Source organism: Arctopsyche grandis, chromosome 7, assembly GCF_051622035.1.
Source record: "Arctopsyche grandis isolate Sample6627 chromosome 7, ASM5162203v2, whole genome shotgun sequence".
Taxonomy (NCBI): Eukaryota; Metazoa; Arthropoda; class Insecta; order Trichoptera; family Hydropsychidae; genus Arctopsyche; species Arctopsyche grandis.
The window spans coordinates 9,760,632-9,782,993 of NC_135361.1; the positions used below are offsets into that span (position 1 = coordinate 9,760,632).

The 22,362-nt window shown below is 39.4% G+C and overlaps 1 protein-coding gene across 1 annotated transcript in view; it reads right to left on the reverse strand.

The window, feature by feature from the left end:
- Positions 1 to 21,774, reverse strand: part of LOC143914052 (uncharacterized) — a 37,004-nt gene extending 15,230 nt beyond the window's left edge. The window contains exon 1 of the mRNA XM_077434143.1: positions 21,046 to 21,774. Coding sequence (XP_077290269.1) covers positions 21,046 to 21,774 — 729 coding nt within the window. The remainder of the gene's footprint in view (positions 1 to 21,045) is intronic.
- Between the last annotated feature and the right edge of the window lie 588 nt (positions 21,775 to 22,362).

Genomic DNA, 22,362 nt, shown 5'->3' on the forward strand with positions numbered 1-22,362 from the left:
CTAACCCAACCTAACATAACCATCACCGAAATCAAAGAATTCGACATTGCAAACATATATACAAAAAACTCGCTACCCTCACTAGACCTAACCAAACCTAACCTAACCATCACCGAAATCAAAGAAATCGACATTGCAAAAATATACAAAGAACTCGCTACCCTCACCAAACCTAACCCAACCTAACCTAACCATCACCGATATCAAAGAAGTCGACATTGCAAATATATACACAAAACCTACAAACCTCACAAACCTAACCCAACTTAACATAACCATCACCGAAATCAAAGTATTCGACATTGCAAAAATATACAAAAAACTCGCTAATCTCACCAAACCTAACCCAACCTAACCTAACGATCACCGAAATCAAAGAATTGGACATTGCAAAAAAAATACAAAAAACTCGCTAATCTCACCAAACCTAACCCAACCTTAACTAACTATCACCGAAATCAAAGAATTCGACATTGCATAAATATACAAAAAACTCGCAAGCCTCACCAAACCTAACCCAACCTAACCTTACCATCACCGAAATCAAAGAATTCGACATTGCAAAAATATACAAAGTACTCGCTACCATCACTAAACCTAACCCAACCTAACCTAACCATCACCGAAATCAAAGAATTCGAGATTGTAAGTTTACCCAAAAATCGTGTAAACCACACTTAACCTAACCCAACCTAACCTAACCATCACCAAAATCAAAGTATTCGACATTGCAAAAATCTACAAAAAACTGGCTATTCTCACTAAACCTAACCCAACCTAACCTAACCATCACCGAAATCAAAGAAATCGACATTGCAAAAATATACAAAGAACTCGCTACCCTCACCAAACCTAACCCAACCTAACCTAACCATCACCGATATCAAAGAAGTCGACATTGCAAATATATACACAAAACCTGAAAACCTCACCAAACCTAACCCAACCTAACATAACCATCACCGAAATCAAAGAATTCGACATTGCAAAAATATACAAAAAAATCGCTTATCTCACCAAACATAACCCAACCTAACCTAACCATCACCGAAATAAAAGAATTCGACATTGCAAAAATATACAAAAAAATCGCTTATCTCACCAAACATAACCCAACCTAACCTAACCATCACCGAAATAAAAGAATTCGACATTGCAAAAATATACAAAAAACTCGTTAATCTCACCAAACCTAACCCAACCTAAACTAACTATCACCGAAATCAAAGAATTTGACATTGCAAAAATATATAAAAAACTCGCAAGCCTCACCAAACCTAACCCAACCTAACCTTACCATCACCGAAATCAAAGAATTCGACATTGCAAAAAAAATACAAAAAACTCGCTAATCTCACCAAACCTAACCCAACCTAACCTAACCATCACTGAAATCAAAGAATTCGACATTGCAAAAATATACAAAGTACTAGCTACCGTCACTAAACCTAACCTAACCATCACTGAAATCAAAGAATTCGAGATTGTTAGTTATTCACAAATTGTGCTAACCCTACCAAACCTAACCCAACCTAACCTAACCATCAGCGAAATCAAAGAATTCGACATTGCAAAAATATACAAAAACTCTCAAATCTCACCAAACCTAACCCAACCTAAACTAACTATCACCGAAATCACAGAATTCGACATTGCAAAAATATACAAAGAACTCCCTACCCTCACCAAACCTAAACCAACTAAACCTAACCATCACCGATATCAAAGAAGTCGACATTGCAATTATATACACAAAACCTGCAAACCTCACAAACCTAACCCAACTTAACATAACCATCAAAGTACTCGCTACCGTCACTCAACCTAACCTAACCATCACTGAAATCAAAGAATTCGAGATTGTTAGTTATTCACAAATTGTGCTAACCCTACCAAACCTAACCCAACCTAACCTAACCATCAGCGAAATCAAAGAATTCGACATTGCAAAAATATACAAAAAACTCGCAAGCCTCACCAAACCTAACCCAACCTAACCTAACCATCACCGAAATCAAAGAATTCGACATTGCAAAAATATACTAAGTACTCTTTACCATCACTAAACCTAACCCAACCAAACCGAACCATCACCGAAATCAAAGAATTCGAGATTGTAAGTTTACCCAAAAATCGTGTTAACCACACCAAACCTAACCCAACCTAACCTAACCATCACCGAAATCAAAGTATTCGACATTGCAAAAATCTACAAAAAACTCGCTATTCTCACTAAACCTAACCCAACCTAACCTAACCATCACCGAAATCAAAGAATTCGACATTGCAAAAATATACAAAGAACTCCCTACCCTCACCAAACCTAACCCAACTAAACCTAACCATCACCGATATCAAAGAAGTCGACATTGCAAATATATACACAAAACTGCATACCTCACCAAACCTAACCCAACCTAACATAACCATCACCGAAATCAAAGAATTCGACATTGCAAACATATATACAAAAAACTCGCTACCCTCACTAGACCTAACCAAACCTAACCTTACCATCACCGAAATCAAAGAAATCGACATTGCAAAAATATACAAAGAACTCGCTACCCTCACCAAACCTAACCCAACCTAACCTAACCATCACCGATATCAAAGAAGTCGACATTGTAAATATATACACAAAACCTACAAACCTCACAAACCTAACCCAACTTAACATAACCATCACCGAAATCAAAGTATTCGACATTGCAAAAATATACAAAAAACTCGCTAATCTCACCAAACCTAACCCAACCTAACCTAACGATCACCGAAATCAAAGAATTGGACATTGCAAAAAAAATACAAAAAACTCGCTAATCTCACCAAACCTAACCCAACCTTAACTAACTATCACCGAAATCAAAGAATTCGACATTGCATAAATATACAAAAAACTCGCAAGCCTCACCAAACCTAACCCAACCTAACCTTACCATCACCGAAATCAAAGAATTCGACATTGCAAAAATATACAAAGTACTCGCTACCATCACTAAACCTAACCCAACCTAACCTAACCATCACCGAAATCAAAGAATTCGAGATTGTAAGTTTACCCAAAAATCGTGTAAACCACACTTAACCTAACCCAACCTAACCTAACCATCACCAAAATCAAAGTATTCGACATTGCAAAAATCTACGAAAAACTGGCTATTCTCACTAAACCTAACCCAACCTAACCTAACCATCACCGAAATCAAAGAAATCGACATTGCAAAAATATACAAAGAACTCGCTACCCTCACCAAACCTAACCCAACCTAACCTAACCATCACCGATATCAAAGAAGTCGACATTGCAAATATATACACAAAACCTGAAAACCTCACCAAACCTAACCCAACCTAACATAACCATCACCGAAATCAAAGAATTCGACATTGCAAAAATATACAAAAAAATCGCTTATCTCACCAAACATAACCCAACCTAACCTAACCATCACCGAAATAAAAGAATTCGACATTGCAAAAATATACAAAAAACTCGTTAATCTCACCAAACCTAACCCAACCTAAACTAACTATCACCGAAATCAAAGAATTTGACATTGCAAAAATATATAAAAAACTCGCAAGCCTCACCAAACCTAACCCAACCTAACCTTACCATCACCGAAATCAAAGAATTCGACATTGCAAAAAAAATACAAAAAACTCGCTAATCTCACCAAACCTAACCCAACCTAACCTAACCATCACTGAAATCAAAGAATTCGACATTGCAAAAATATACAAAGTACTAGCTACCGTCACTAAACCTAACCTAACCATCACTGAAATCAAAGAATTCGAGATTGTTAGTTATTCACAAATTGTGCTAACCCTACCAAACCTAACCCAACCTAACCTAACCATCAGCGAAATCAAAGAATTCGACATTGCAAAAATATACAAAAACTCTCAAATCTCACCAAACCTAACCCAACCTAAACTAACTATCACCGAAATCACAGAATTCGACATTGCAAAAATATACAAAGAACTCCCTACCCTCACCAAACCTAAACCAACTAAACCTAACCATCACCGATATCAAAGAAGTCGACATTGCAATTATATACACAAAACCTGCAAACCTCACAAACCTAACCCAACTTAACATAACCATCAAAGTACTCGCTACCGTCACTAAACCTAACCTTACCATCACTGAAATCAAAGAATTCGAGATTGTTAGTTATTCACAAATTGTGCTAACCCTACCAAACCTAACCCAACCTAACCTAACCATCAGCGAAATCAAAGAATTCGACATTGCAAAAATATACAAAAAACTCGCAAGCCTCACCAAACCTAACCCAACCTAACCTAACCATCACCGAAATCAAAGAATTCGACATTGCAAAAATATACTAAGTACTCTTTACCATCACTAAACCTAACCCAACCTAACCGAACCATCACCGAAATCAAAGAATTCGAGATTGTAAGTTTACCCAAAAATCGTGTAAACCACACCAAACCTAACCCAACCTAACCTAACCATCACCGAAATCAAAGTATTCGACATTGCAAAAATCTACAAAAAACTCGCTATTCTCACTAAACCTAACCCAACCTAACCTAACCATCACCGAAATCAAAGAATTCGACATTGCAAAAATATACAAAAAACTCGTTAATCTCACTAAACCTAACCCAACCTAACCTTACCATCACCAAAATCAAAGAATTCGACAATGCAAAAAAAATACAAAAAACTCGCTTATCTCACCAAACCTAACCCAACCTAAACTAACTATCACCGAAATCAAAGAATTTGACATTGCAAAAATATATAAAAAACTCGCAAGCCTCACTAAACCTAACCCAACCTAACCTAACCATCACCGAAATCAAAGAATTCGACATTGCAAAAAAAATACAAAAAACTCGCTAATCTCACCAAACCTAAAAATATACAAAAAACTCGCTAATCTCACCAAACCTAACCCAAACTAACCTAACGATCACCGAAATCAAAGAATGTGACATTGCAAAAAAAATACAAAAAACTCGCTAATCTCACCAAACCTAACCCAACCTAAACTAACTATCACCGAAATCAAAGAATTCGACATTGCATAAATATACAAAAAACTCGCAAGCCTCACCAAACCTAACCCAACCTAACCTAACCATCACCGAAATCAAAGAATTCGACATTGCAAAAATATACTAAGTACTCTTTACCATCACTAAACCTAACCCAACCTAACCGAACCATCACCGAAATCAAAGAATTCGAGATTGTAAGTTTACCCAAAAATCGTGTAAACCACACCAAACCTAACCCAACCTAACCTAACCATCACCGAAATCAAAGTATTCGACATTGCAAAAATCTACAAAAAACTCGCTATTCTCACTTAACCTAACCCAACCTAACCTAACCATCACCGAAATCAAAGAATTCGACATTGCAAAAATATACAAAGAACTCCCTACCCTCACCAAACCTAACCCAACTAAACCTAACCATCACCGATATCAAAGAAGTCGACATTGCAAATATATACACAAAACTGCATACCTCACCAAACCTAACCCAACCTAACATAACCATCACCGAAATCAAAGAATTCGACATTGCAAACATATATACAAAAAACTCGCTACCCTCACTAGACCTAACCAAACCTAACCTAACCATCACCGAAATCAAAGAAATCAACATTGCAAAAATATACAAAGAACTCGCTACCCTCACCAAACCTAACCCAACCTAACCTAACCATCACCGATATCAAAGAAGTCGACATTGCAAATATATACACAAAACCTACAAACCTCACAAACCTAACCCAACTTAACATAACCATCACCGAAATCAAAGTATTCGACATTGCAAAAATATACAAAAAACTCGCTAATCTCACCAAACCTAACCCAACCTAACCTAACGATCACCGAAATCAAAGAATTGGACATTGCAAAAAAAATACAAAAAACTCGCTAATCTCACCAAACCTAACCCAACCTTAACTAACTATCACCGAAATCAAAGAATTCGACATTGCATAAATATACAAAAAACTCGCAAGCCTCACCAAACCTAACCCAACCTAACCTTACCATCACCGAAATCAAAGAATTCGACATTGCAAAAATATACAAAGTACTCGCTACCATCACTAAACCTAACCCAACCTAACCTAACCATCACCGAAATCAAAGAATTCGAGATTGTAAGTTTACCCAAAAATCGTGTAAACCACACTTAACCTAACCCAACCTAACCTAACCATCACCAAAATCAAAGTATTCGACATTGCAAAAATCTACAAAAAACTGGCTATTCTCACTAAACCTAACCCAACCTAACCTAACCATCACCGAAATCAAAGAAATCGACATTGCAAAAATATACAAAGAACTCGCTACCCTCACCAAACCTAACCCAACCTAACCTAACCATCACCGATATCAAAGAAGTCGACATTGCAAATATATACACAAAACCTGAAAACCTCACCAAACCTAACCCAACCTAACATAACCATCACCGAAATCAAAGAATTCGACATTGCAAAAATATACAAAAAAATCGCTTATCTCACCAAACATAACCCAACCTAACCTAACCATCACCGAAATAAAAGAATTCGACATTGCAAAAATATACAAAAAACTCGTTAATCTCACCAAACCTAACCCAACCTAACCTAACCATCACCGAAATCAAAGAATTCGACATTGCAAAAAAAATACAAAAAACTCGCTTATCTCACCAAACCTAACCCAACCTAAACTAACTATCACCGAAATCAAAGAATTTGACATTGCAAAAATATATAAAAAACTCGCAAGCCTCACCAAACCTAACCCAACCTAACCTTACCATCACCGAAATCAAAGAATTCGACATTGCAAAAAAAATACAAAAAACTCGCTAATCTCACCAAACCTAACCCAACCTAACCTAACCATCACTGAAATCAAAGAATTCGACATTGCAAAAATATACAAAGTACTCGCTACCGTCACTAAACCTAACCTAACCATCACTGAAATCAAAGAATTCGAGATTGTTAGTTATTCACAAATTGTGCTAACCCTACCAAACCTAACCCAACCTAACCTAACCATCAGCGAAATCAAAGAATTCGACATTGCAAAAATATACAAAAACTCTCAAATCTCACCAAACCTAACCCAACCTAAACTAACTATCACCGAAATCACAGAATTCGACATTGCAAAAATATACAAAGAACTCCCTACCCTCACCAAACCTAAACCAACTAAACCTAACCATCACCGATATCAAAGAAGTCGACATTGCAATTATATACACAAAACCTGCAAACCTCACAAACCTAACCCAACTTAACATAACCATCAATGTACTCGCTACCGTCACTAAACCTAACCTAACCATCACTGAAATCAAAGAATTCGAGATTGTTAGTTATTCACAAATTGTGCTTACCCTACCAAACCTAACCCAACCTAACCTAACCATCAGCGAAATCAAAGAATTCGACATTGCAAAAATATACAAAAAACCCGCAAGCCTCACCAAACCTAACCCAACCTAACCTAACCATCACCGAAATCAAAGAATTCGACATTGCAAAAATATACTAAGTACTCTTTACCATCACTAAACCTAACCCAACCTAACCGAACCATCACCGAAATCAAAGAATTCGAGATTGTAAGTTTACCCAAAAATCGTGTAAACCACACCAAACCTAACCCAACCTAACCTAACCATCACCGAAATCAAAGTATTCGACATTGCAAAAATCTACAAAAAACTCGCTATTCTCACTAAACCTAACCCAACCTAACCTAAACATCACCGAAATCAAAGAATTCGACATTGCAAAAATATACAAAAAACTCGTTAATCTCACTTAACCTAACCCAACCTAACCTTACCATCACCAAAATCAAAGAATTCGACAATGCAAAAAAAATACAAAAAACTCGCTTATCTCACCAAACCTAACCCAACCTAAACTAACTATCACCGAAATCAAAGAATTTGACATTGCAAAAATATATAAAAAACTCGCAAGCCTCACTAAACCTAACCCAACCTAACCTAACCATCACCGAAATCAAAGAATTCGACATTGCAAAAAAAATACAAAAAACTCGCTAATCTCACCAAACCTAAAAATATACAAAAAACTCGCTAATCTCACCAAACCTAACCCAAACTAACCTAACGATCACCGAAATCAAAGAATGTGACATTGCAAAAAAAATACAAAAAACTCGCTAATCTCACCAAACCTAACCCAACCTAAACTAACTATCACCGAAATCAAAGAATTCGACATTGCATAAATATACAAAAAACTCGCAAGCCTCACCAAACCTAACCCAACCTAACCTAACCATCACCGAAATCAAAGAATTCGACATTGCAAAAATATACAAAGAACTCCCTACCCTCACCAAACCTAACCCAACTAAACCTAACCATCACCGATATCAAAGAAGTCGACATTGCAAATATATACACAAAACTGCATACCTCACCAAACCTAACCCAACCTAACATAACCATCACCGAAATCAAAGAATTCGACATTGCAAACATATATACAAAAAACTCGCTACCCTCACTAGACCTAACCAAACCTAACCTAACCATCACCGAAATCAAAGAAATCGACATTGCAAAAATATACAAAGAACTCGCTACCCTCACCAAACCTAACCCAACCTAACCTTACCATCACCGATATCAAAGAAGTCGACATTGCAAATATATACACAAAACCTACAAACCTCACAAACCTAACCCAACTTAACATAACCATCACCGAAATCAAAGTATTCGACATTGCAAAAATATACAAAAAACTCGCTAATCTCACCAAACCTAACCCAACCTAACCTAACGATCACCGAAATCAAAGAATTGGACATTGCAAAAAAAATACAAAAAACTCGCTAATCTCACCAAACCTAACCCAAACTTAACTAACTATCACCGAAATCAAAGAATTCGACATTGCATAAATATACAAAAAACTCGCAAGCCTCACCAAACCTAACCCAACCTAACCTTACCATCACCGAAATCAAAGAATTCGACATTGCAAAAATATACAAAGTACTCGCTACCATCACTAAACCTAACCCAACCTAACCTAACCATCACCGAAATCAAAGAATTCGAGATTGTAAGTTTACCCAAAAATCGTGTAAACCACACTTAACCTAACCCAACCTAACCTAACCATCACCAAAATCAAAGTATTCGACATTGCAAAAATCTACAAAAAACTGGCTATTCTCACTAAACCTAACCCAACCTAACCTAACCATCACCGAAATCAAAGAAATCGACATTGCAAAAATATACAAAGAACTCGCTACCCTCACCAAACCTAACCCAACCTAACCTAACCATCACCGATATCAAAGAAGTCGACATTGCAAATATATACACAAAACCTGAAAACCTCACCAAACCTAACCCAACCTAACATAACCATCACCGAAATCAAAGAATTCGACATTGCAAAAATATACAAAAAAATCGCTTATCTCACCAAACATAACCCAACCTAACCTAACCATCACCGAAATAAAAGAATTCGACATTGCAAAAATATACAAAAAACTCGTTAATCTCACCAAACCTAACCCAACCTAACCTAACCATCACCGAAATCAAAGAATTCGACATTGCAAAAAAATACAAAAAACTCGCTTATCTCACCAAACCTTACCCAACCTAAACTAACTATCACCGAAATCAAAGAATTTGACATTGCAAAAATATATAAAAAACTCGCAAGCCTCACCAAACCTAACCCAACCTAACCTTACCATCACCGAAATCAAAGAATTCGACATTGCAAAAAAAATACAAAAAACTCGCTAATCTCACCAAACCTAACCCAACCTAACCTAACCATCACTGAAATCAAAGAATTCGACATTGCAAAAATATACAAAGTACTCGCTACCGTCACTAAACCTAACCTAACCATCACTGAAATCAAAGAATTCGAGATTGTTAGTTATTCACAAATTGTGCTAACCCTACCAAACCTAACCCAACCTAACCTAACCATCAGCGAAATCAAAGAATTCGACATTGCAAAAATATACAAAAACTCTCAAATCTCACCAAACCTAACCCAACCTAAACTAACTATCACCGAAATCACAGAATTCGACATTGCAAAAATATACAAAGAACTCCCTACCCTCACCAAACCTAAACCAACTAAACCTAACCATCACCGATATCAAAGAAGTCGACATTGCAATTATATACACAAAACCTGCAAACCTCACAAACCTAACCCAACTTAACATAACCATCAAAGTACTCGCTACCGTCACTAAACCTAACCTAACCATCACTGAAATCAAAGAATTCGAGATTGTTAGTTATTCACAAATTGTGCTAACCCTACCAAACCTAACCCAACCTAACCTAACCATCAGCGAAATCAAAGAATTCGACATTGCAAAAATATACAAAAAACTCGCAAGCCTCACCAAACCTAACCCAACCTAACCTAACCATCACCGAAATCAAAGAATTCGACATTGCAAAAATATACTAAGTACTCTTTACCATCACTAAACCTAACCCAACCTAACCGAACCATCACCGAAATCAAAGAATTCGAGATTGTAAGTTTACCCAAAAATCGTGTAAACCACACCAAACCTAACCCAACCTAACCTAACCATCACCGAAATCAAAGTATTCGACATTGCAAAAATCTACAAAAAACTCGCTATTCTCACTAAACCTAACCCAACCTAACCTAACCATCACCGAAATCAAAGAATTCGACATTGCAAAAATATACAAAAAACTCGTTAATCTCACTAAACCTAACCCAACCTAACCTTACCATCACCAAAATCAAAGAATTCGACAATGCAAAAAAAATACAAAAAACTCGCTTATCTCACCAAACCTAACCCAACCTAAACTAACTATCACCGAAATCAAAGAATTTGACATTGCAAAAATATATAAAAAACTCGCAAGCCTCACTAAACCTAACCCAACCTAACCTAACCATCACCGAAATCAAAGAATTCGACATTGCAAAAAAAATACAAAAAACTCGCTAATCTCACCAAACCTAAAAATATACAAAAAACTCGCTAATCTCACCAAACCTAACCCAAACTAACCTAACGATCACCGAAATCAAAGAATGTGACATTGCAAAAAAAATACAAAAAACTCGCTAATCTCACCAAACCTAACCCAACCTAAACTAACTATCACCGAAATCAAAGAATTCGACATTGCATAAATATACAAAAAACTCGCAAGCCTCACCAAACCTAACCCAACCTAACCTAACCATCACCGAAATCAAAGAATTCGACATTGCAAAAATATACTAAGTACTCTTTACCATCACTAAACCTAACCCAACCTAACCGAACCATCACCGAAATCAAAGAATTCGAGATTGTAAGTTTACCCAAAAATCGTGTAAACCACACCAAACCTAACCCAACCTAACCTAACCATCACCGAAATCAAAGTATTCGACATTGCAAAAATCTACAAAAAACTCGCTATTCTCACTAAACCTAACCCAACCTAACCTAACCATCACCGAAATCAAAGAATTCGACATTGCAAAAATATACAAAAAACTCGTTAATCTCACTAAACCTAACCCAACCTAACCTTACCATCACCAAAATCAAAGAATTCGACAATGCAAAAAAAATACAAAAAACTCGCTTATCTCACCAAACCTAATCCAACCTAAACTAACTATCACCGAAATCAAAGAATTTGACATTGCAAAAATATATAAAAAACTCGCAAGCCTCACTAAACCTAACCCAACCTAACCTAACCATCACCGAAATCAAAGAATTCGACATTGCAAAAAAAATACAAAAAACTCGCTAATCTCACCAAACCTAACCCAACCTAACCTAACCATCACCGAAATCAAAGAATTGGACATTGCAAAAAAAACTCTCTAATCTCACCAAACCTAACCCAACCTAAACTTACTATCACCGAAATCAAAGAATTCGACATTGTTAGTTATTCACAAATAGTGCTAACCGTACCAAACCTAACCAAACCTAACCTAACCTTCAGCGAAATCAAAGAATTCGACATTGCAAAAATATACAAAAAACTCGCAAGCCTCACCAAACCTAACCCAACCTAACCTAACCATCACCGAAATCAAAGCATTCGACATTGCAAAAATATACAAAGTACTCGCTACCATCACAAAACCTAACTTAACCTAACCTAACCATCACCGATATCAAAGAAGTCGACATTGCAAATATATACACAAAACTGCATACCTCACCAAACCTAACCCAACCTAACATAACCATCACCGAAATCAAAGAATTCGACATTGCAAATATATATACAAAAAACTCGCTACCCTCACTAGACCTAACCAAACCTAACCTAACCATCACCGAAATCAAAGAAATCGACATTGCAAAAATATACAAAGAACTCGCTACCCTCACCAAACCTAACCCAACCTAACCTTACCATCACCGATATCAAAGAAGTCGACATTGCAAATATATACACAAAACCTGCAAACCTCACAAACCTAACCCGACTTAACATAACCATCACCGAAATCAAAGTATTCGACATTGCAAAAATATACAAAAAACTCGCTTATCTCACCAAACCTAACCCAACCTAACGTAACGATCACCGAAGTCAAAGAATTGGACATTGCAAAAAAAATACAAAAAACTCGCTAATCTCACCAAACCTAACCCAACCTAAACTAACTATCACCGAAATCAAAGAATTCGATATTGCATAAATATACAAAGAACTCGCTACCATCACTAAACCTCACCCAACCTAACCGAACTATCACCGAAATCAAAGAATTCGAGATTGTAAGTTTACCCAAAAATCGTGTAAACCACACAAAACCTAACCCAACCTAACCTAACCATCACCAAAATCAAAGTATTCGACATTGCAAAAATCTACAAAAAACTGGCTATTCTCAATAAACCTAACCCAACCTAACCTAACCATCACCGAAATCAAAGAAATCGACATTGCAAAAATATACAAAGAACTCGCTTATCTCACCAAACCTAACCCAAACTAACCTAACGATCACCGAAATCAAAGAATTGGACATTGCAAAAAAAATACAAAAAACTCGCTAATCTCACCAAACCTAACCCAACCTAAACTAACTATCACCGAAATCAAAGAATTCGACATTGCATAAATATACAAAAAACTCGCAAGCCTCACCAAACCTAACCCAACCTAACCTAACCATCACCGAAATCAAAGAATTCGACATTGCAAAAATATACAAAGTACTCGCTACCATCACTAAACCTAACCCAACCTAACCGAACCATCACCGAAATCAAAGAATTCGAGATTGTAAGTTTACCCAAAAATCGTGTAAACCACACCAAACCTAACCCAACCTAACCTAACCATCACCGAAATCAAAGTATTTGACATTGCAAAAATCTACAAAAAACTCGCTATTCTCACTAAACCTAACCCAACCTAACCTAACCATCACCGAAATCAAAGAATTCGACATTGCAAAAATATACAAAAAACTCGTTAATCTCACTAAACCTTACCCAACCTAACCTAACCATCACCAAAATCAAAGAATTCGACAATGCAAAAAAAATACAAAAAACTCGCTTATCTCACCAAACCTAACCCAACCTAAACTAACTATCACCGAAATCAAAGAATTTGACATTGCAAAAATATATAAAAAACTCGCAAGCCTCACTAAACCTAACCCAACCTAACCTAACCATCACCGAAATCAAAGAATTCGACATTGCAAAAAAAATACAAAAAACTCGCTAATCTCACCAAACCTAACCCAACCTAACCTAACCATCACCGAAATCAAAGAATTGGACATTGCAAAAAAAACTCTCTAATCTCACCAAACCTTACCCAACCTAAACTTACTATCACCGAAATCAAAGAATTCGACATTGTTAGTTATTCACAAATCGTGCTAACCGTACCAAACCTAACCAAACCTAACCTAACCTTCAGCGAAATCAAAGAATTCGACATTGCAAAAATATACAAAAAACTCGCAAGCCTCACCAAACCTAACCCAACCTAACCTAACCATCACCGAAATCAAAGCATTCGACATTGCAAAAATATACAAAGTACTCGCTACCATCACAAAACCTAACCTAACCTAACCTAACCATCACCGATATCAAAGAAGTCGACATTGCAAATATATACACAAAACTGCATACCTCACCAAACCTAACCCAACCTAACATAACCATCACCGAAATCAAAGAATTCGACATTGCTAATATATATACAAAAAACTTGCAACCCTCACTAGACCTAACCAAACCTAACCTAACCATCACCGAAATCAAAGAAATCGATATTTTAAAAATATACAAAGAACTCGCTACCCTCACCAAACCTAACCCAACCTAACCTAACCATCACCGATATCAAAGAAGTCGACATTGCAAATATATACACAAAACCTGCAAACCTCACAAACCTAACCCGACTTAACATAACCATCACCGAAATCAAAGTATTCGACATTGCAAAAATATACAAAAAACTCGCTTATCTCACCAAACCTAACCCAACCTAACCTAACGATCACCGAAATCAAAGAATTCGACATTGCAAAAATATACAAAAAACTCGCTTATCTCACCAAACCTAACCCAACCTAACCTTACCATCACCGAAATCTAAGAATTCGACATTGCAAAAATATACAAAAAAACTCGCTTACCTCACCAAACCTAACCCAACCTAACCTAACCAACACCGGAATCAAAGAATTACTGTTTGTAAGATTTACTTAAAACTCGCAAGCCTCACCAAACCTAACCCAACCTAACCTAACCATCACCGAAATCAAAGAATTCGACATTGCAAAATATACAAAGAACTCGCAACCCTTACAAAACCTAACCCAACCTTACCTTACCATCACCGAAATCATAGAATTCGACATTGCAAAAATATACAAAAAACTCGTTAATCTCACCAAACCTAACCCAACCTTACCTTACCATCACCGAAATCAAAGAATTCGAGATTGTAGGTTATTCACAAATCGTGCTAACCGCACCAAACCTAACCCAACCTAACCTAACAATCACCAAATTCATAGAATTCGACATTGCAAAAATATACAAAAAATTCGCTATTCTCACCAAACATAACCCAACCTAACCTTACCATCACCGAAATCAAAGAATTCGACATTTAAAAAATATACAAAAAACTCGCTACCCTCACTTAACCTAACCAAACCTAACCTAACCATCAACAAAAACAAAGAATTCGAGATGATAAGTTATTCACAAATCGTGCTATCCGCACCCTACCTAACCCAACCTTACCTAACCATCACCGAAATCAAGAATTCGACATTGCAAAAATATACAAAAAACTCGCTAATCTCACCAAACCTAACCCAACTTAACCTAACCAACACCGGAATCAAAGAATTACTGTTTGTAAGATTTACACAAAACTCGCAAGCCTTTTTTTTTTTTTTTTTTTTTTTATCGTCGGAGGTGGGGAATCTTCCAAAGACATCCTCCAGCCCGAACTGGAGGATAGTGTCGGATTTTTACCGACTAAACCCCACCCCCTTGACACCTCTGCTCCCCGGACACATTTTCATGTTTGGCTTCGGGAAAGCAGTTTTGTCTTAGCCATTTATGGCTCTTCCTTCGAGTTCTCGGGTTCTTTCTGCTTCTTCTTTATTTTTCATTATCATCGAAGCAAATGCTTCCCACGCTGACCAGGCAGTTGCGCTATCCAGTATGACGAAGATTATGTTTATCGGCGTCAGGTGTTCTACGCCGATTACAGTTCTGAATGTTCTTCTGTCGTCATCCCATGCTGGACAATCAAAGGTTGTGTGGGCCGCGTCGTCTTTCTCGTTTTCACAGTGGTGGCACTTCGGAGTTGTTTCCTTTTCTATTTTGTGTAGGTAGGTCCCGAAGCACCCGTGACCTGTGAGTATTTGGGTCGTGTGGTGATTCAGTTCGCCGTGCTTTCTTTGGCACCACGCTTTTAGGTCTCCGATGAGATAGTGTGTCCATCGACCTTTTTCTGAGTTTTTCCATCTGTCTTGCCATTTGATCATCGTTGTCTCTCTGGCTGTACTCTTCTTTTCACCTCTGTAGATCGCTTGTCGTTCTAGAGCGAGTAAGTCGATCGGTGGAATGGCGTTCAACACCAGGATGGCATCTTCAGATACTGTACGGTACGCCGCTGCGACTCTTAATGCAGCTCTCTTTGTACTCTAGCGAGGCTGAGCCTCGTCCTCTCAACCTTTGTTTTTTCCGCCCAAATCGGAGCACCGTACAGGAGGACTGAGTGTACTACTTCACAGTATAGTTTTCTTCTCCTCTGTTTCGGTCCACCGATGTTGGGCATCAGTCTGGCGAGGTCTTTTGCTATTTGGGCCGCCCTAGCTCCCGCTTTTTCCGCATGTTTTGCAAAGCGAAGTTTGTCATCTAACTGCACTCCCAAATACCGCAGTGATCTGCTGAACGTCACCTCAAAACCGTTGACTGTTATTTGAGGAGGCAGCAGCTTTCTACGTCTTGTGAAGAATACAGCTTCGGTTTTCTGGACGGCGAGCTCCAAGCCCGCATCCACGAGCCATTTTTTAACCCTTCTTATGGCTTCTTCGCTTCTTAGGCGTAAAGATGTTGTGTTCTTTGCGGTGACAAGCAACGCGACATCGTCAGCAAAGGCGACCAGGCTCGTTTCATCTGGCATTGGGATCTTCAACAAGCCGTCGTACATTACATTCCAAAGCGCCGGGCCCAGGACCGATCCCTGTGGTACGCCCGCAGTGACTGACCGTTCGTATTTTTTGCCCATGCATTCATACAGAAGGATTCTGTCCGAAAAATAGCTCTCGATCATCTTGATAAGTTTTTCCGGAGCATTGATAGTGACTAATGCATCGAGAGTCCTTCCCCAGTTGGCAGTGTTGAATGCATTTTTTATGTCGAGCGCGATCCTCACCAAACTTTACCCAACCTAACCTAATCATCACCGAAATCAAAGAATTCGACATTGCAAAAATATACAAAGAACTCGCTACCCTCACCAAACCTAACCCAACCTAACCTAACCATCACCGATTGCAAAAAATTCGACATTGCAAATATATACACAAAACCTGCAAACCTCACCCAACCTAAACCAACCTAAAATTACCATCACCGAAATCAAAGAAATCGACATTGCAAAAATATACAAAAAACTCGCTTATCTCACCAAACATAACCCAACCTAACCTAACCATCACCAAAATCAAAGAATTCGACATTGCAAAAATATACACAAAAGGTGGTTAATTACCAAACCTAACCCATCCGAACCTAACTATCACCGAAAACAAAGAATTCGACATTGCAAAAATATACAAAGAAATCGCTACCCTCACTAAACCTAACACAACCTAACCTAACCATCACCGAAATCAAAGAGTTTGAGATTGTTAGTTATTCACAAATCGTGCTTACCGTACCAAACCTAACCCAACCTAACCTAACCATCACCAAAATCAAAGAATTCGACATTGCACAAATTTTCAAAGTACTCGCTACCATCACTAAACCTAACCCAACCTAACCTAACCATCACCGAAATCAAAGAATTCGAGATTGTTAGTTATTCACAAATCGTGCTAACCGTACCAAACCTAACCAAACCTTACCTAACCTTCAGCGAAATCAAAGAATTCGACATTGCAAAAATATACAAAAAACTCGCTAATCTCACCAAACCTAACCCAACCTAACCTAACGATCACCGAAATCAAAGAATTGGACATTGCAAAAAAAATACAAAAAACTCGCTAATCTCACCAAACCTAACCCAACCTTAACTAACTATCACCGAAATCAAAGAATTCGACATTGCATAAATATACAAAAAACTCGCAAGCCTCACCAAACCTAACCCAACCTAACCTAACCATCACCGAAATCAAAGAATTCGACATTGCAAAAATATACAAAGTACTCGCTACCATCACTAAACCTAACCCAACCTAACCTTACCATCACCGAAATCAAAGAATTCGAGATTGTAAGTTTACCCAAAAATCGTGTAAACCACACCAAACCTAACCCAACCTAACCTAACCATCACCGAAATCAAAGAATTCGACATTGCAAAAATATACAAAGAACTCGCTACCCTCACCAAACCTAACCCAACCTAACCTAACCATCACCGATATCAAAGAAGTCGACATTGCAAATATATACACAAAACCTGCAAACCTCACCAAACATAACCCAACCTAACATAACCATCACCGAAATCAAAGAATTCGACATTGCAAAAATATACAAAAAACTCGTTTATCTCACCAAACCTAACCCAACCTAACCTAACCATCACCGAAATCAAAGAATTCGACATTGCAAAAAAAATACAAAAAACTCGCTTATCTCACCAAACCTAACCCAACCTAAACAAACTATCACCGAAATCAAAAAATTTGACATTGCAAAAATATATAAAAAACTCGCAAGCCTCACCAAACCTAACCCAACCTAACCTAACCATCACCGAAATCAAAGAATTTGACATTGCAAAAATATATAAAAAACTCGCAAGCCTTTTTTTTTTTTTTTTTTTTTTTTTTTTTTATCGTCGGAGGTGGGGAATCTTCCAAAGACATCCTCCAGCCCGAACTGGAGGATAGTGTCGGATTTTTACCGACTAAACCCCACCCCCTTGACTCCCCTGCTCCCCGGACACATTTTCATGTTTTGCTTCGGGAAAGCAGTTTTGTCTTAGCCATTTATGGCTCTTCCTTCGAGTTCTCGGGTTCTTTCTGCTTCTTTTTTATTTTTCATTATCATCGAAGCAAATGCTTCCCACGCTGACCAGGCAGTTGCGCTATCCAGTATGACGAAGATTATGTTTATCGGCGTCAGGTGTTCTACGCCGATTACAGTTCTGAATGTTCTTCTGTCGTCTTCCCATGCTGGACAATCAAAGGTTGTGTGGGCCGCGTCGTCTTTCTCGTTTTCACAGTGGTGGCACTTCGGAGTTGTTTCCTTTCCTATTTTGTGTAGGTAGGTCCCGAAGCACCCGTGACCTGTGAGTATTTGGGTCGTGTGGTGATTCAGTTCGCCGTGCTTTCTTTGGCACCACGCTTTTAGGTCTCCGATGAGATGGTGTGTCCATCGACCTTTTTCTGAGTTGTTCCATCTGTCTTGCCATTTGATCATCGTTGTCTCTCTGGCTGCACTCTTCTTTTCACCTCTGTAGATCGCTTGTCGTTCTAGAGCGAGTAAGTCGATTGGTGGAATGGCGCACAACACCAGGATGGCATCTTCAGATACTGTACGGTATGCCGCTGCGACTCTTAATGCAGCTCTTCTTTGTACTCTAGCGAGGCTGAGCCTCGTCCTCTCAACCTTTGTTTTTTCCGCCCAAATCGGAGCACCGTACAGGAGGACTGAGTGTACTACTTCACAGTATAGTTTTCTTCTCCTCTGTTTCGGTCCACCGATGTTGGGCATCAGTCTGGCGAGGTCTTCTGCTATTTGGGCCGCCCTAGCTCCCGCTTTTTCCGCATGTTTTGCAAAGCGTAGTTTGTCATCTAACTGCACTCCCAAATACCGCAGTGATCTGCTGAACGTCACCTCAAAACCGTTGACTGTTATTTGAGGAGGCAGCAGCTTTCTACGTCTTGTGAAGAATACAGCTTCGGTTTTCTGGACGGCGAGCTCCAAGCCCGCATCCACGAGCCATTTTTTAACCCTTCTTATGGCTTCTTCGCTTCTTAGGCGTAAAGATGTTGTGTTCTTTGCGGTGACAAGCAACGCGACATCGTCAGCAAAGGCGACCAGGCTCGTTTCATCTGGCATTGGGATCTTCAACAAGCCGTCGTACATTACATTCCAAAGCGCCGGGCCCAGGACCGATCCCTGTGGTACGCCCGCAGTGACTGATCGTTCGTATTTTTTGCCCATGCATTCATACAGAAGGATTCTGTCCGAAAAATAGCTCTCGATCATCTTGATAAGTTTTTCCGGAGCATTGATAGTGACTAATGCATCGAGAGTCCTTCCCCAGTTGGCAGTGTTGAATGCATTTTTTATGTCGAGCGCGATCATCACAACATGTTTGCTCGCCTTGACGCTCCCACGCCATGCAAGTCTTACGGTGTTTACGACTTCACTGATCGCGTCAATAGTTGAGCGACCGGGTCGAAATCCAAATTGCTGCGATGACAGTCCTGTGTCGCTGTTTTCTAGCTGTTGTTGTAGTCGCTGTAGGAGAAGTCTCTCTAGTAACTTTCCTACCCCGTCAAGTAGGCAGAGTGGCCTGTATGATGAAGGTCCTGGTGGGCCTCCCTTTCCTTTTGAAATCAGCACGAGTTTTTGTCTTTTCCATGGTTTTGGAAAGGTTCCTTCCGACAGACAAGCATTGAAGGTCGTCAACAGCAACGCAGGATCGCTCAAGGCAATTCTTTTAATAACTGCGTTTGGAATGCAGTCCGGTCCCGGCGCCTTTTCAATATTTATTCGTTTGGCGGCTGCTACGACTTCTTCCTCCGTGAAAATCGGCATCTCATCACCAGTACTGCTCGCCGATCGTCTTTCCATCACTGGGTGTTGCGGAAAGAGGCCATCTATGACCAATTCAAGACTCGCCTTATTTTCAAGATATGGATCGACAGTTCCAATTCGGAGCTTTTTCCTTATGATCTTATATGGGCTCCCCCACGGATTCACATCAATCGATTTGCAGAGCTCTTTCCAGCATCTCTCTTTACTTTCTTTTATAGCTTTTCGTAAAGCTATCCTGGCTTCTTGATATTTCACTCTGTGCTGTTCATTGCTTGACCGTCGTTGTGCTCGGCGTCTGCAGGTTAAGCACTCGCGGCGAAGTATGGCGATGTTTTCGGTCCACCAGAAGACCGGGCGCCTCTTTTTACCTCCGCGTCTCGGCATCGATGCGTCGCAGCTCTCACTCAATAGGTCATTTAATGAGTTGGCAATGTCTTCGGCTCCAACCCCGCTGCTTGCTACGTCAGTCACTTTTGATCTTAGTTCTGCAACGGCTTCGTCCAAAGCTACGATGTCCAGCTTACGAGCTCCCCAGCCAGAACTAGAAGGTAACATTTGTGGCCCGGCGAGGCGATCTTCCAACTCGAAGCCAATGTAGCGATGGTCGCTGTGAGAGTAGCTGTCAAGCACTTGCCATTTTCGGATCCTGCCAATTATTGTTTCACCTGCAAATGTGACATCGATGACCGATCCGGTGCTGCCCCGAACGAACGTGTAAGCACTTCCTACGTTGGCCGCATGCAGATGTAAATGCGATGCCATTTCAGAGAGTAAAATACCTCTGCGATCCGTTTTTTGAGAGCCCCACTCTGGAGCTTTTGAGTTAAAATCTCCGGCAACGACAACAGGTAAGGTCGATGTTCTCACGTCATCTTCAAGGCAGGCGAGATCTCTCTTGAACTCCTCTATTGTTGCACTAGGAGAAAAATAGCAGCTATAGAACCTCACTCCCCTCATCTCCACCCACGTCCAGCCTTGGACGCCAATTGAAACAGCATTCGTGATTCGCAGGTGGGCAGTTGGTGTGTAGATTGCAGATCTTGAGCTTGCATCCGAATACCATCGATGAGGAATGTTGCGGTACTGTTCAGACACAATCACGAGGTCCGCTCGCCGCTCCTCTGCTGTCTGTATCATCACATCCTGCGCCGCCTGGCATCCATTCAGATTGATCTGGAGTATGCGGATCATTGTTGTGTTCGTCCTTTCAGAGCAGTCCGGAGGGCTGCACAGCTTCGACTACCGGTCTGATGACCGCTGCTTATTTTTTCTCCTTCACAAATGCTGCAGTGTGGGTCGTTCTTACAAATCACAGCTTTATGGCCTTCCTGGCCGCACTTGTTGCATTCTTTGCTTCTGTCTTGTTTGCTGGCGCATTCTACCGCAATATGTCCGAATCCCCGACACCTGAAGCATCTTATTATATGGACTCGGGGCCTCAAACGACAATTGACCCATCCGATTCGAATTCTTCCGGCCTTAATCAATTCAGTGGCATCGTCTCTCGGGAGTTTGACCATCGCAATCTGAGTGCCTCCATAAGCCGGTTTGAACGTGATCAATCGCGCATTTCTCACCACATGTGGTGAAGCGCTTGCTAATGCCTCCATCAATTCTGTCTCATCCGTGGCCCCATCGATGTCCCGTATTTCAATGACGACTCCAGGGACGAGCTTCTTCACAGTCGCACCATTGCCCAGAATCGCGGAAATCGCACCCATTAGCTCTTCCGTTTTTGTTGTTCCTTTTTGCATTTTTATAAGAACTTCTCCACCCTTT